Below are 13,249 nucleotides of genomic sequence, written 5' to 3'. Positions count from 1 at the left end.
GATGACGATGAATGGGTCAAAGCCCGATTGGAGCAGTTGAACTTGATTGATAAAAAGAGATTGACAACAGTATGTCATGGCCAGTTGTATCAGAAGAGGATGGCAAGAGCATACAACAAAAATGTGCGTCCCCGGAAGTTTGAAGTGGGTTAGCAAGTGCTGAAATGCATCCTCCCACATCAGGCCGAAGCAAAAGGCAAGTTTGCCCCAAATTGGCAAGGGCCATTCATTGTAACCAGAGTGTTGTCCAATGGTGCTTTATGTTTAACAGATATCGAAGGGAAATGCATCGACATGGCTATCAATTCTGACGCAGTTAAGAGATATTATGTATGATTTCTTTTGATTGTAATTGTTGTTTGTTTGTACTTGGCATTTATCGGAGAATGAAATGACGGAGGCAATCCTTTCTTCTATCCAACACTTTAACCTTTGCTTCCCCCTTTTGAACCTTATTTATTCTTTCATACCCCTCTTTTGGAATCAGTAATGAAAATGAAAGAAAAGAGAAAAGAACATAATGATAATAAAGACAAAAGAAAAGTCACAAGAAAAACAAAGGAATTGGGAACTACTTTTGACCTGATTCCTCAAAGAAGGATACGTAGGCGCCTCACGGCTCGGTCATAGTGTAACAAAAAATAAAATCCCCAAGCAAGAAAAACTGGGGCAGAAGTTTGTGTTTGTAATATTGGGAAGAAAGTTCGATTCCAAGAGTTGTAATGTTTTACCCATCAAAATGATTTTGAACCCTTTTGATACCCCTTTTCTTTTAGCCATACACAAAAACCCATATTGATGTCCAAAAATACCTCCCGATCAGTATCCGAGAAGTGCCAAGTCATGCAAACGGAAGTCGGGAATAACACTCTAATCCCTAGCAGAGAAGAGGATCATAGGCTGGAAATGAATTGGTAGCCGAAAGAATCCCCAGCAGAGAGAGTCATATCGGTAACACTCCGATCCCCAGCTAGAAAAAATAAAATGAGAGAGTCTTATCGGTGAAAACCTTCACAGGCACTGTAAGGCGACGAGAGTTGAGAGAAATGAGAGAGTCTTATCGGTGAAAACCTTCACAGGCACCATAAGGCGACGGGAGTTGAGAGAAATGAGAGAGTCTTATCAGTGAAAACCTCTCGAAGGGCACTATGAGGCGACAAGACAAGATTGGCGGAAAGGATCCGCATTTGGCAAAGAGTTGAGTGCCTGTTTATCCCCAGCAAGTTGAGGCCGTTCGAAAGATTGATTGATACAAGTAGACTGGGTTGATTAATCCGGAATGCACGACATGATCGTTGGGATCGGTTATATCATTCAGATAAGTTCTTTTCTTTTCTTCTCCCCAGCATTCGTTCGGAAAAACTTCTTCTTTTCCATCTTTTGAAATCATTACTTTCCATTTCTTTTGTTTTAAGACTTTATCTCCCCAGCAGTTTGTTTTGAGAAAGATTTTTCAGAGCTTACTACCAGTTGCCAAAACGGTGCAAAGCAAAATGCGAATAGGACAGGCCAGAGATAAGACGCCAAAGCGAAAAGAAATTTGTCGCAAGACCAAATGATGAATGGGTCTATATTCCAAGGGGACCAAATTTCCAGGGGAAGTTGGAGAAAAATAGAAATTAGGAGGTTGAGAAGTTATGGATCAAATTCCAAGAGGATCCCCAGCAGATTTGCGAGATGCAGGAACAACTCTGACAGATTATCGACCAAGTTCCGCGATGATCGGACAACACAGAGCGGGGAAGGAAGAGAAAAGAAAAACCATCCCAGCAGAAATATCATCCCCAGCAAATAATATCATCCCCAACAAGTTTTGTAATAAAACGCAAAACAGGGAAAGGAAAAAGGAAAAAACCATCCCCAGCAGGAGTGGCACGACCACTCACCACGTTTTAAACTAACAAATTTTTCTTTGATTTGAAGCAGGGAAAGGAAATGTTATTGACAGCGGGAAGACATGGCCGCAAAGAAGATTATCAAATTGGGGCAGAAAATTTTCTCTCATTGCGAAAATTTTCTTGAAATCAGATACCCACTGGGGGAAGATGGAAGATAACACAAGTTTGAAGGAAGTGGAATCCCCAACAGTATACGGGAGAAGGCAATACAAATTTTAAAGAAAGCAATCTTGGAAGAAGCAAGATAACCCAAGTTTTAAGGGTAGTGGTCTTTGAATCAGTGCCATCCCCACCATTGTTAAAGGGAGGAAAGTAACTATCTTAAAGAAGGAAGATAATTCCCCAGCAGTGTTATCCCCGGCAGGTTTCAGAGAAGTGAAAGCACCAGCTTTAAAGGAAGTAGTTTTGAAGAAGGAAAATAACATATTTGTGAATAAAATATCAGTGTTACCCCCGGCAGTTTTTAGAGGAATAAAACACCAGTTTTGAGGGAAGCAGTTCTGAAAGAGGATGATTCAAGTTAGAAGGAAAATGGTTCGGGAGGCAGGAAGGAACAACAACAATAAAACGCATTGTTTAAGAAGCAGTTGAAGTCAGGAACCCGCCTGGAGAATGGAGGTATTACATTTTACGAAATAGTTGAAGTCTGGAGCCCGCCTGGAGAATGGATGTGTTATATTTTAAAGATAATTGAAGTCAGGAGCCCGCCAGGAGAACGGAGGCGTTATAATTTTAAGAAGTTGTTAAAGTCAGGAGCCTGCCTGGAGAATGGATGTGTTATATTTTAAAGTTTATTGAAGTCAGGAGCCCGCCTGGAGAACGGAGGTGTTATAATTTTAAGAAGTTGTTAAAGTCAGGAGCCCGCCTGAAGAACGGAGGTGTTACATTTTAAAGTTTATTGAAGTCAGGAGCCCGCCTGAAGAACGGAGGTGTTACATTTTAAAGTTTATTGAAGTTAGGAGCCCGCCTGGAGAATGGAGGTATTATCTTTAAATTGTTTATTGAAGTCAGGAACCTGGCTGGAAAATAGAGGCTGTTATATTCTTAAGTTGTAGATGAAGTCAGGAGCCCGCCTGGAGAATGAAGGTATTACATTCTGAGTTGTAGCTGAAGTCAGGAGCCCGCCTGGAGAACAGAGGTGTTACGTTTTAAGTCATAAATTGAAGTCAGAAGCCCGCCTGAAAAATGGAGGTGTTATGTCTTTAAGAAGTTGTTGAAATCAGGAGCCCGCCTGAAAAATAGAGGTACTATATTTTTAAGAAGCTGTTGAAGTCAGGAGCCCGCCTGTAAAACGGAGGTTGTTATAATTTTAAGTCAAAAAAGTCAGGAGCCCGCCTGTAGAACAGAGGTTGTTATATTTTAAGTCAAAGAAGTCAGGAGCCCGCCTGTAGAATGGAGGTTGTTATATTTTAAGTTGAGGAAGTCAGGAGCCCGCCTGTAGAATGGAGGTTGTTAAATTTTAAGTTGATGAAGTCAGGAGCCCGCCTGTAGAACGGAGGTTGTTTATTTTGAAAGTTGAAGAAGTCAGGAGCCCGCCTGTAGAATGGAGGTTGTTAAATTTTTAGTTGATGAAGTCAGGAGCCCGCCTGTAGAACGGAGGTTGTTTATTTTAAAAGTTGAAGAAGTCAGGAGCCCGCCTGAAGAATGGAGGTTGTTATATTTTAAGTTGGAGTCAGGAGCCCGCCTGGAGAATAGAGGTATTATATTTTTAAGAAGTTGTTGAAGTCAGGAGCCCGCCTGGAGAATAGAGGTGTTGTATTTTTAAGAAATTGTTGAAGTCAGGAGCCCGCCTGGAGAATAGAGGTGTTATATTTTTAAGACGTTGTTGAAGTTAGGAGCCCGCCTGGAGAATAGAGGTGTTATATTTTTAGGAAGTGGTTGCAGTCAGGAGCCCGCCTGGAGAATAGAGGTGTTATCTTTAAGAAGTTATTGAAGTCAGGAGCCGCCTGGAGAATGGGGGTGTTATGTTTTAAGAAGTAATTGTTGTTGAAGTCAGTAAAGCAGAGGAATACAACAAAAATCCCCAGCGGGAAACAACAAAAATCCCCAGCAGAGGAAGGCAGTTCAAGATTCGAAGGAAAAATAATGCGAAGCTCACAAGAAGGAAATAAGCAGTTCGAGATCGGCAATCAAGGGAGAATACAAGTCAAATCAGAAATAAAGGAATACCAGAGGAAACACAAGGCAACAAGGCAGCAACAGTCACATGACCAAGTTTGAAGATAAATCTTTGTAATTCATAGATCATAGCTTAGTATAACTTCTTTTATCTTTCATCAAGGTGTAATAAGGAGGTCAGTAAGCGGTAACATCAGCAGCAACAACGGTAACATCAAAATAACAGCTCCATGGTAGTCCCAGCTACCAAAGCTTCCCGAACTACATTAACCTGATTCCCTTCTAGCTAGGGATATGTAGGAAACCTTTGAAGCAAAGATTCGGTTAAATCTTTTAAAAAATGCTTCACACGGAGTATCCTTACGGGCAAAAGTCGCTCGTATCCGCTCACTTTATCTTTGCACGAAAACTCTTTGTGTTTTCGGACAAAGAGGGGCAGCTGTGAGCACGTGATTTTTGCCCTATGAGAACTACTCCCAAAAATTGAAAATAAAATGGTGGTGTGTTGTTTGTGATTTATTTGTACTTTTGTATGTGCACGTTTATTTCTACTTTAATTAAGAAAAATACAAAAATATGTGTTGCATGTGCATTTATGATTTAATTATGCATTTTGGAATTAATCAAACCATGTCGTATTTTAAAGAATGAAAATCACAAAAAATATGAATTTTGGTAGTTTTGTCATTTTTATTGTTTAATTGTGAGATTTTATTTTTCAATCTTGTGTGTTAATTGTTGTTAAAGGTTAATTAATATCTTTTTGAAATAATCTTGGTTTTACAATTCAATTTAGGAATTTTGGTTTTAGGAATTAAAAAGAAAATAGAAGAAAAAGAAGAAAACAAGAGAAAAATCAGACTGGGCCAATTTTAAAAGAAAGTTCAAGCCCAGTCCAAATATCTTTTTACCCGGACCAGTCCTTTTCAAAGACACCCAAACGACATCGTTTTGGGGAAGCCCTGATCAGGTCCATTGATCTCACTGGATCAACGGTCCAGATCACTCCGCCCTCACCCGTAACCCCATACCCGACCCGTTACCCGGATCGACCCCGACCCCAACACTAAACCAAACGACACCGTATTTGATTAGCTCCTTGATCCTAGCTGTTGGTCGTGCTTGATCCAACGGCTAGGATTAAAATACCCCCCGTATATAACCTTGATTCCTTACCCCCACGCCCCCTAAACCAAACCCCCCTCACCTCTTCGTCTCTGAGTTTCAGAGACCAAACATACCCCCCGCCTCTTGCCACCATGCACCGCCCACCGAAAATCGCCTCACGGCGGTTCCGGTGGTCCAATGACCCCCATCTTCACACTCCTGAACCACCACACCCTCCTCTTTCCAAATCTACCCTCCGTTGTCCTCGAATCATCACCGTCTGCTTCGAATATCAGATCGAAGAATCAGTCTAGAACCCTAGTTCGTCCAATGACCCCCAAATTGACACCCCTAGAACATATAACCACCCCCAATCCAAATCCAGTACCTGTTTTCTTCGAATCATCCTCAAACTTCTCGAATCATCATTTGAAGATTCGATCAAAACCTGGACCTACCCCAATCCGCCCTGAACTCACACCCTGGCATCCCCTGGCCTCCTTCATGCCCAAAACACACTTGGTTCTGTTCGAATCTTGCTAGAATCATCCGAACCCCAAATAAAACCCCCAAGAACCCTTGAAAACCAAAGGTTGAGGTTTGTACGAAGAAAAGGAATTTGGGTGTCTAGTGGACCTTAGTCGAAGTGTTCTCATTTGAGAACACTCGATTAAGGTCCGTTCGACCTCAAAAAAAGTCCGAGTTAGAGTCCAAGTCAGGATCGTCTAGTCTCCGAGTTCCTGAGGTATTTTCTTTTTCCCGTTGGTTCCATTTTGTATGTGTTTATATCTATTTATTTGTTTAGTTTAATTTTATTGACTTTCCATTTCTTTTGTCGGTTGATTATGTCCGTCTTCAATGACCCTTTATTTGGTCGAACTTTTTCTGGTCATGGTTAATGAATGTGATAAAACTATATAATCGATTTGAATGAGTGTCGTCGATTAGTTAAGTTTTATTATGAATCCCTATTTCTATCAATACGATTTGAATAACCTGTGTGCATGTTCGATTCTTATTTTCTATTGATTGTATGTGTTATAACTTGTGTAATCGATTGAATAAGTGTTGTCGATTAGTCTGGTATGCTTGAATGTTGGATTAGCATGATAAAAGTCTAATTTGTGGTTCATTCTTGTCTGTTTCCTTCCTGCCTCGTTTGTGTTCTAATGTTTGTATTGAAATGAGCTCGTTGTTATATTTGAACTTAGAACTGAACCTGTTGGTATATTCAGTTCATTGAACTGGATTTGTTGGTCATTTGTTATCCTGAGTTACTGCTTCAATTCTGATTGAATCATTGTTTGAATTTGATTGTGAATTGGTTATAACTGTAGTATTTTAGTGATCAGTTAAAAAATCAGTTATTAGGTTAATAACTTAGAAAACAGATCGACGAAGTTTAGGGCATGACAATAATACACAGGGGTTAAGGGTACTTAGCTAACCATTAAACTAACACTTTGTCTAGTAGTAGTGGCTTGGGAAACATAATAGCATGGGGGGATTGATTGAATATTATAAGTTGCCCATGCTTTGGACACAAGACACTTGATAATGGGCTGTCAAGGAATATCATGGGCAGAAATACTTTCCTAAGTGCTCCTTAGAATTGAAAAATGGGCTGAGGTTTTGGGTTTAAATAGAGAGATTAGTAGAGACATTAGGGGGACTTTTTGAAAGGGCAGGAAGGGTTTAGAGTCAAAAAGATATAGAAAAAGTAAAAAAAAGATAGACACACACTTCCTGACCTTGGAAAAGATTGAGAAAACCTACTGTTGCATTAGTTTCCTGAAGTCAGATTAGAATTCCAGCTGATGAGTTGCATGTTTCTAGTTTGATTCCTGATTGTGAGAGTTTCAGAAGTTTCCTGGTTGGTTTTCTAGTGATTTTGGGTTTATTCAGGCTTGGTTTTGAGTCAGTTCTGGTAATTCTGTTTGGTTTTAAACACTTCTGGATTTTCTGGTTCATCACTTGGGTCTGTTCTTTGTTCTATATTACTGGGCATTGATTACTACTGTTGCTGTTGTGCTATGCTATCTGCTGTCGCTGACCTGCCTGTCTTCTTCTTCTGCTGTTCTCGATTCCAGGTACCCTACTTCGAATCATCTTGGTGTATGCTCATTGAAGCTGAAATGAAATGGCCAGAGGATTTAATGTTCAAACTATAAAATGCTTGTATTCTACTCGATATTAATTGTGTGTTTCCTGTTACATGAATAATAGATGACTGTATAATTAGGGCTATTTATAAGTTGTTTGGGCTGTTTGATTCCGGGACTGTTTGGACTTTGGAATGGGACTATGTAATAGTCGTATGGGTTTAGTTTTGTTTTTGTAGTATAATTTTTGAAATTGGAAGCAAGCTGCAAGCTGAAACAGTAAAGTGTTTTGGAATTCATGAGTTTCACTTGTACTCATAAAATTGAGTTGAAATCAGTAAGTATGGGTTTAAATGTGGTTATTGATTAAGAGCGCATTCGTTATTCATATCTTGTTAAGAATCAAACTTGTATCTAAGTATTCTTATGAAATTCTCTTTTATATATTCTATAACGCGTATATCTATGTAAGTTTAGACAATGTTGTCATTAGTGAGTGCTGTAGTTTAGATGAGTAACATATTTTAGTTGTAATAATAATGTTATGGTACATGTTTGTAATCTGATAATAATAGACCATCGTCAATAGTTAAAACGAGATTGGAGATGAATGGTAATGTGCTATTAAGCTAATAATTGTAATCATTGCTAATTAGTTAACTGACCGGGAAAGCCGGCTGTCCCACGGGTAGGCCTTGGAGGCCCGATGCGGATTAATCATAAGTTTCTTTCTTAAAATGGGAAAGTAGCTCTTAAAATTAACCAATTAGGACCTTTTCTTTATCTTTAGAGAAAAAAAGAAAAAGAAAATCTTAGTTCACTTTAGGAGGGACCTAGAAATGAAATGAGACGAGCCTCGCTAAATAGAACACATAAGTCGCGGGGCCCTCATCAAATGTATATTTGAAATACTTAGATTCCGAGGTGAGTCGTTTAGCAAATTTCACGGTCTTTTCCAAAAATAACAACGCGTTAGTCCCTTTAGGCGCGTACTGTAAATAATATTACCTCCTTAAACCCGGGTGCACATTTATGTGACCCAAGTCCAAATCCCAACGAAGTCGAAATATGTCGATAATCACGGGTACATTGATTGTAACGTGGTTCGAGATGCATTTCCATGACGTTACAATTCTTTTTTTAATAATGAACAAGACGAGCCTCGACAAACAACATACATAAGCTGCAGGGCCCTCTATAAGAGTTTGTAAAATTCCTTAGACGACGGGATGAGCCGTTTTAGCAAAATTTCACGGCCTTACCCAAAATAATGATACGCTAGTCGCTTAGGCGCGTACTTAATAATTTATTTTCTTAAACTCGGGTGCACATTTATGTTACCCAAATCCAAAACTCAACAGAGTTGAAATGTGTCAATAACCACGGGTGCATTGATGTGACGTGGTTCGAGATGTATTTTTACGATGTTGCAATTCGCGGTAAAAACAATAATAATAAAAGCGGTACACAGTTAAAATTTGTACACAGGCTCAACATGTATTAAAATCAGATAAATAAGCCGAATATGACAGTTGAGCGACCGTGCTAGAACCACGGAACTCGGGAATGCCTAACACCTTCTCCCAGGTTAACAAAATTCCTTACTTGGATTTGTGGTTCGCGGACTGTTATATAGAGTCAATCTTTTCCTCGATTCGGGATTCAACCGGTGATTTGGGACACCATAAATCTCCTAAGTGGCGACTCTGAATTAAATAATAAATCCCGTTTCGATTGTCCCTTAATTGGAAAAACTCCCTTTACGCCCCTTCACTGGGGGTGTAGGTAAAAAGGAGGTGTGACAATGACTTTTCAAATGGATCAACTTCCCTACCTCCATATCTACTTTTTTTCCAAGATTTGACGCATAACCCTCACGCATCTTCAATTTCGTAACCCAATCACAAATTTGTCGTCTTTCCTCCAAAGTGAATGTGTAACTTGCTTTGGGCTTGAACACCTTACCATTGTTTTCTATCTGCAAGTATAATTCAGGTCGCCTTCAATATTCTTGTAAGTTCATTCTAGCCTTCGGGTTATCCTTTGTCTTACCTTTAACATCCATCACTGTGTCGAACAAATTATCAAAATAATTCTTCTCAATATGCATGACATCAAGGTTGTGACGGAGAAGATTATCCTTCCAATAAGGCAACTCCCAAAATATACTCTATTTAATCCAATTATGAGTAACACCGTATCCGGGGAATTTATAAGGTGGAGCTTCAGTAACTTTACTGAAGTTCTGGACCCTCTCCAAAATTTTATCACCTGAAAGTATCGGAGGTGGAGAATCATATTCTATTTTATTCTTTTTCAATGCATTTTTAATCCTTCTAAACTCATGATCATGAGGCAAGAATTGACAATGACAATCAAACCATAATTGCTTTCGGCCATGTTTCAAAGTGAACGCTTTACTATTTTCCATGAAGTAAGGACAAGCTAGCTTCCCAGCAGTCATCCACCCAGACAACATTCCATACGCAGGAAAATCGTTAATAGTCCACATTAAATTAGCACGCAAATTGAGATTCTTCTTGGTTGATATGTCATATGTTTCAACACCATCACACCATAATTGTTTTAGATCATCAATCAAAGGTTGCAAATATACATCAATCAAACTTTTCGGATTACGTGGATTGAGGATAATATAATTTAAGAATATATATGGACTAGTCATGCACAACTCGGGTGGTAGATTATAAGGTGTAAGAAAGATAGGCCAACATGAATATGGTGTCGCAGATATAGAAAAAGGCATGAAGCCAGCCACACACAGGCCTAACTGAATGTTCCTTGGTTCACTAGCAAAATCTGGATATGTCCTATCAAAGTGCTTCCAAGCTTCTCCATCTGAAGGATGACACATAAGACTAGGTGGTCTTCTATTTTCAAAGTGCCATCTCATGTGAGGACTAGAACTCATCGATGCATATAACCTCTTTAACCTAGGTATAAGAGGTAAATAATGCATTGCCTTGATAACGACCATATTTCCCCTAGAATTCTTCTTGAAACGAGGCTTTTCGCAAAATTTATAACTGTTTAAAGTTGCATCATCTTTATAGTATAACATGTTGTCACGACCCAAACCGATGGGCCGCGATGGATGCCTGAGTCCTACCTGTCAAATACCCCTAAGCATACGTCTAGGATATGAACCTGTATAACATCTTCTGAATTATGAAGATAACATACATGAAGGAAACCTGCCAACAAGGCATATGTACGTATATCTGCAGAATATAGGGGGCGAGTCGGCAAGGCTGCTATAGACAACTATACATCCAATAACTGTAAGCCGACAAGGCCACATATATCCCAACTAGACATACTGTCTACAGACCTCTAATAGAAACATAACTGTAGACGGGACTGAGCCACGTCATAACCATATACATATATATATATATATACACACACATACACACACAAACGTATCGTACCAAGATCAAAAGCAGCTCTGGATCAAATGGAGCACGCCAACTCTCGCTGATCAGGGATCTTAAGATGGGGGACCGTCAGCTTGCCTACCTGCACCTGCGGGCATGAAACACAGGCCCCGTGAAATAGGTCGTCAGTACCAAAAATTTACTGAGTATGTAAGACATGAAAATTTGTATGTAAAAGACATAGATGAAACATGGAATGTAGAAACACATCTTTAAATCTGAATAACTTTGTAAATTCTAAAACTCTTATAACATCATGCACATGCGTATAAATGTCGTGTCGTGCATAGGTATGGGTGTACATAATATCATCAAACCACTGGGGGTATCCCATCATATCGTCTCGGCCACTGTGAGCACATCATCAACATATACCACCTAATTAGGTGGTGGTGTGTATATAATGCCATAACCTCTTCCCATATCCTATATATATATATATATATACGTACATATATACGCATATATAACGCCTTCTGAGTCATATTTCAGCCACTGTGGGCAACATCATCATTATATACCAGCTGATCAGGTGGTGGTGCGTATATAACGCCGTAACCTTTTTTCCGTATTCCATATAAATGTAATATACATATATACACGTATATAATGCCATCTGGTCATGGGTTAATGCACATGTATAAATGAGTGAAATGCATGAAAAATACATAATAATCTCAATATTCCTTCCGGATAAACTTTTTCAACTGTGTCTTATTCTGATACCCATGAATAGAAGATAATAATATTTTTCATGGGGAATCAAGAATATAGACACCCCTACTATTTCTATGAATAGAGTAATTTATGAAAATCGTGTACTTGCTCGTTTCTTCAGTATCATATGGACCATGCCAAAAGAAAGAAGCGAGGGCCTTAACATACCTGTTCTTTGAATTATTTGATCGAAGGGAAGATTCTGCTTCTGAATTTGAACGAAATTGCTTGGAAAGAAGACTCTTAACGTTTTTCCTTAGCTCATAATCTTTCAAACTAAGAAAGGTAATTGCTTGGAACGAAATATTCTGCTTCAAAGTTCTTGGTTTCAAAACCAAGAACAGATTTGTTGGCTTGAATGAAGACTTCTTAGCTTCTAACCTTTTTAATTTAGAAAGAACTCCTTGTTGTTTCCTTTCTGAAAGTGACTAACATCACTTTTTGTACCCTTTTTTCTAAGACTGGGACAAGTATCATACTTGTGGATAATAATCACTTCATAGGTTGCACATAGGTTAATTAGTTGCTTAGTCATTTCATGTGTTGCCACATGTCTATTGGAGTATAATTAATTAAGTTTTATACACTTATTAGTTAATCGGGTAATATCTTGTTACCCGGTAATTAATCAATTACCCGCATAATTTTAAAAATTACCACAAATTACTTAAAATTCTATTTATTTTTAAAATAATTCATATATATTTTATATATTATACTACCGTGGTCATATGGTACCTTTCATGGTACTAGTTCATTATTATCGGATATTATCGCTCGACCCATATTTTATTCCAAATTGGTCGCTTTCAATGAAATTCGTTTTCTTTAATCTATGTACCCCTTTATCCTTCATAACACTTATTATAAATAGCCTAAGTATGTTAACGTCAAGATGATCTCATTTCCGAGTCTATGCCGGTTAACTGAAAACAAAATTTTAACGTACGAAAACGCGAGATGTAACACATGCAACCATCTTCACAACAATCAATTCTCATTGACGAAAGTCCTAACTTAGAAACCAATCTCTTTACCTTATAGAAATTACCAGGTAACGTGATATTAGGGTCAACTAGTTCATTCATAAGGTCAATGAAAGAGTCCATGGCTGCTTGAGAAATATTCCAATAAGATTTTATACTTAGTAATCTAACTGCAACAAACAGCTCAGAGTGTGGACTTCCTTTACGTAGTGGACGACTAGCTTCCTCTAACTGTTCATATAAACGTTTTACGTCATCATTAGGAGTTTGTTCAACATTTTCATTGCGCTCACCCCCGAAGTGCATCCCAAAAGCATCCGTAACTATATCATGAATTCTAGAATCACGATTTGTATTCTCCACCGACCTACTACTTTCACCAACAACCATGTTATGAAATATACCACGGCTACCATCGATCTCTCCATTATTAGTCCACACAAAATAATTCTCTATAAACCCCTTCCTATAAAGATGAAGCTTAACTAACTCCGGTTTTTCAAACTTCATACAGTCACCTGATACAAGGGCACCAAATTACTCCTTCACTTTGGTATGGTGGAAGTGATATTGCATGTCTAATAAAGTCATCAACCCCTTCTACAAAATCCTCCCGCAATCTCCGCCGATTAGGAATTCCTATTATACATCCAAGTACGATGTTCCATCTATACAAATTAAACAAGAACTAATTAATTTAGTTAATTAATATCATAATCATTTTTTAGTTAATTCATATCCTAAAAGGTCCATAAACTTAAAGTTCAATTCATAAACTAAACGTTCAATTCATAAACTAAAAGTTCAACTACAAATCCTAAAAGTTCACTTCATATCCTAAAATTTTAATTTATAAACTAAAA

The 13,249-nt window shown here is 38.4% G+C and overlaps 1 protein-coding gene across 1 annotated transcript; it reads right to left on the bottom strand.

Annotated features, from left to right (window-relative positions):
• Positions 1–9,395: 9,395 nt before the first annotated feature.
• On the bottom strand, positions 9,396–12,896 carry LOC138873109 (uncharacterized). Its single transcript, XM_070151548.1, has 3 exons — positions 12,438–12,896; positions 11,569–11,708; positions 9,396–10,272 (listed from the first exon to the last, which is right to left on the bottom strand). The coding sequence occupies exons 1-3, from the start codon at positions 12,894–12,896 to the stop codon at positions 9,396–9,398; spliced, it is 1,476 nt and encodes a 491-aa protein (XP_070007649.1).
• Between the last annotated feature and the right edge of the window lie 353 nt (positions 12,897–13,249).

The sequence above is a fragment of the Nicotiana sylvestris genome, chromosome 7 (assembly GCF_000393655.2).
Source record: "Nicotiana sylvestris chromosome 7, ASM39365v2, whole genome shotgun sequence".
NCBI lineage: Eukaryota > Viridiplantae > Streptophyta > Magnoliopsida > Solanales > Solanaceae > Nicotiana > Nicotiana sylvestris.
Note: the sequence above shows the minus strand (reverse complement) of the source record. Positions and strands in the feature narration are given on the sequence as shown.

What these genes read in the sequence shown, in the direction of transcription:
- LOC138873109 (XM_070151548.1), bottom strand. Translation starts at nt 12,896, where the DNA reads ATGAAGTTTGAAAAACCGGAGTTAGTTAAGCTTCATCTTTATAGGAAG. An exon ending in TACCTGGTAATTTCTATAAG is followed by an intron (nt 11,709 to 12,437) that starts GTAAAGAGATTG and finishes ACTTTGAAGCAG; the next exon opens with AATATTTCGTTCCAAGCAAT. An exon ending in TCAAATAATTCAAAGAACAG is followed by an intron (nt 10,273 to 11,568) that starts GTATGTTAAGGC and finishes AACTTTAAACAG; the next exon opens with TTATAAATTTTGCGAAAAGC.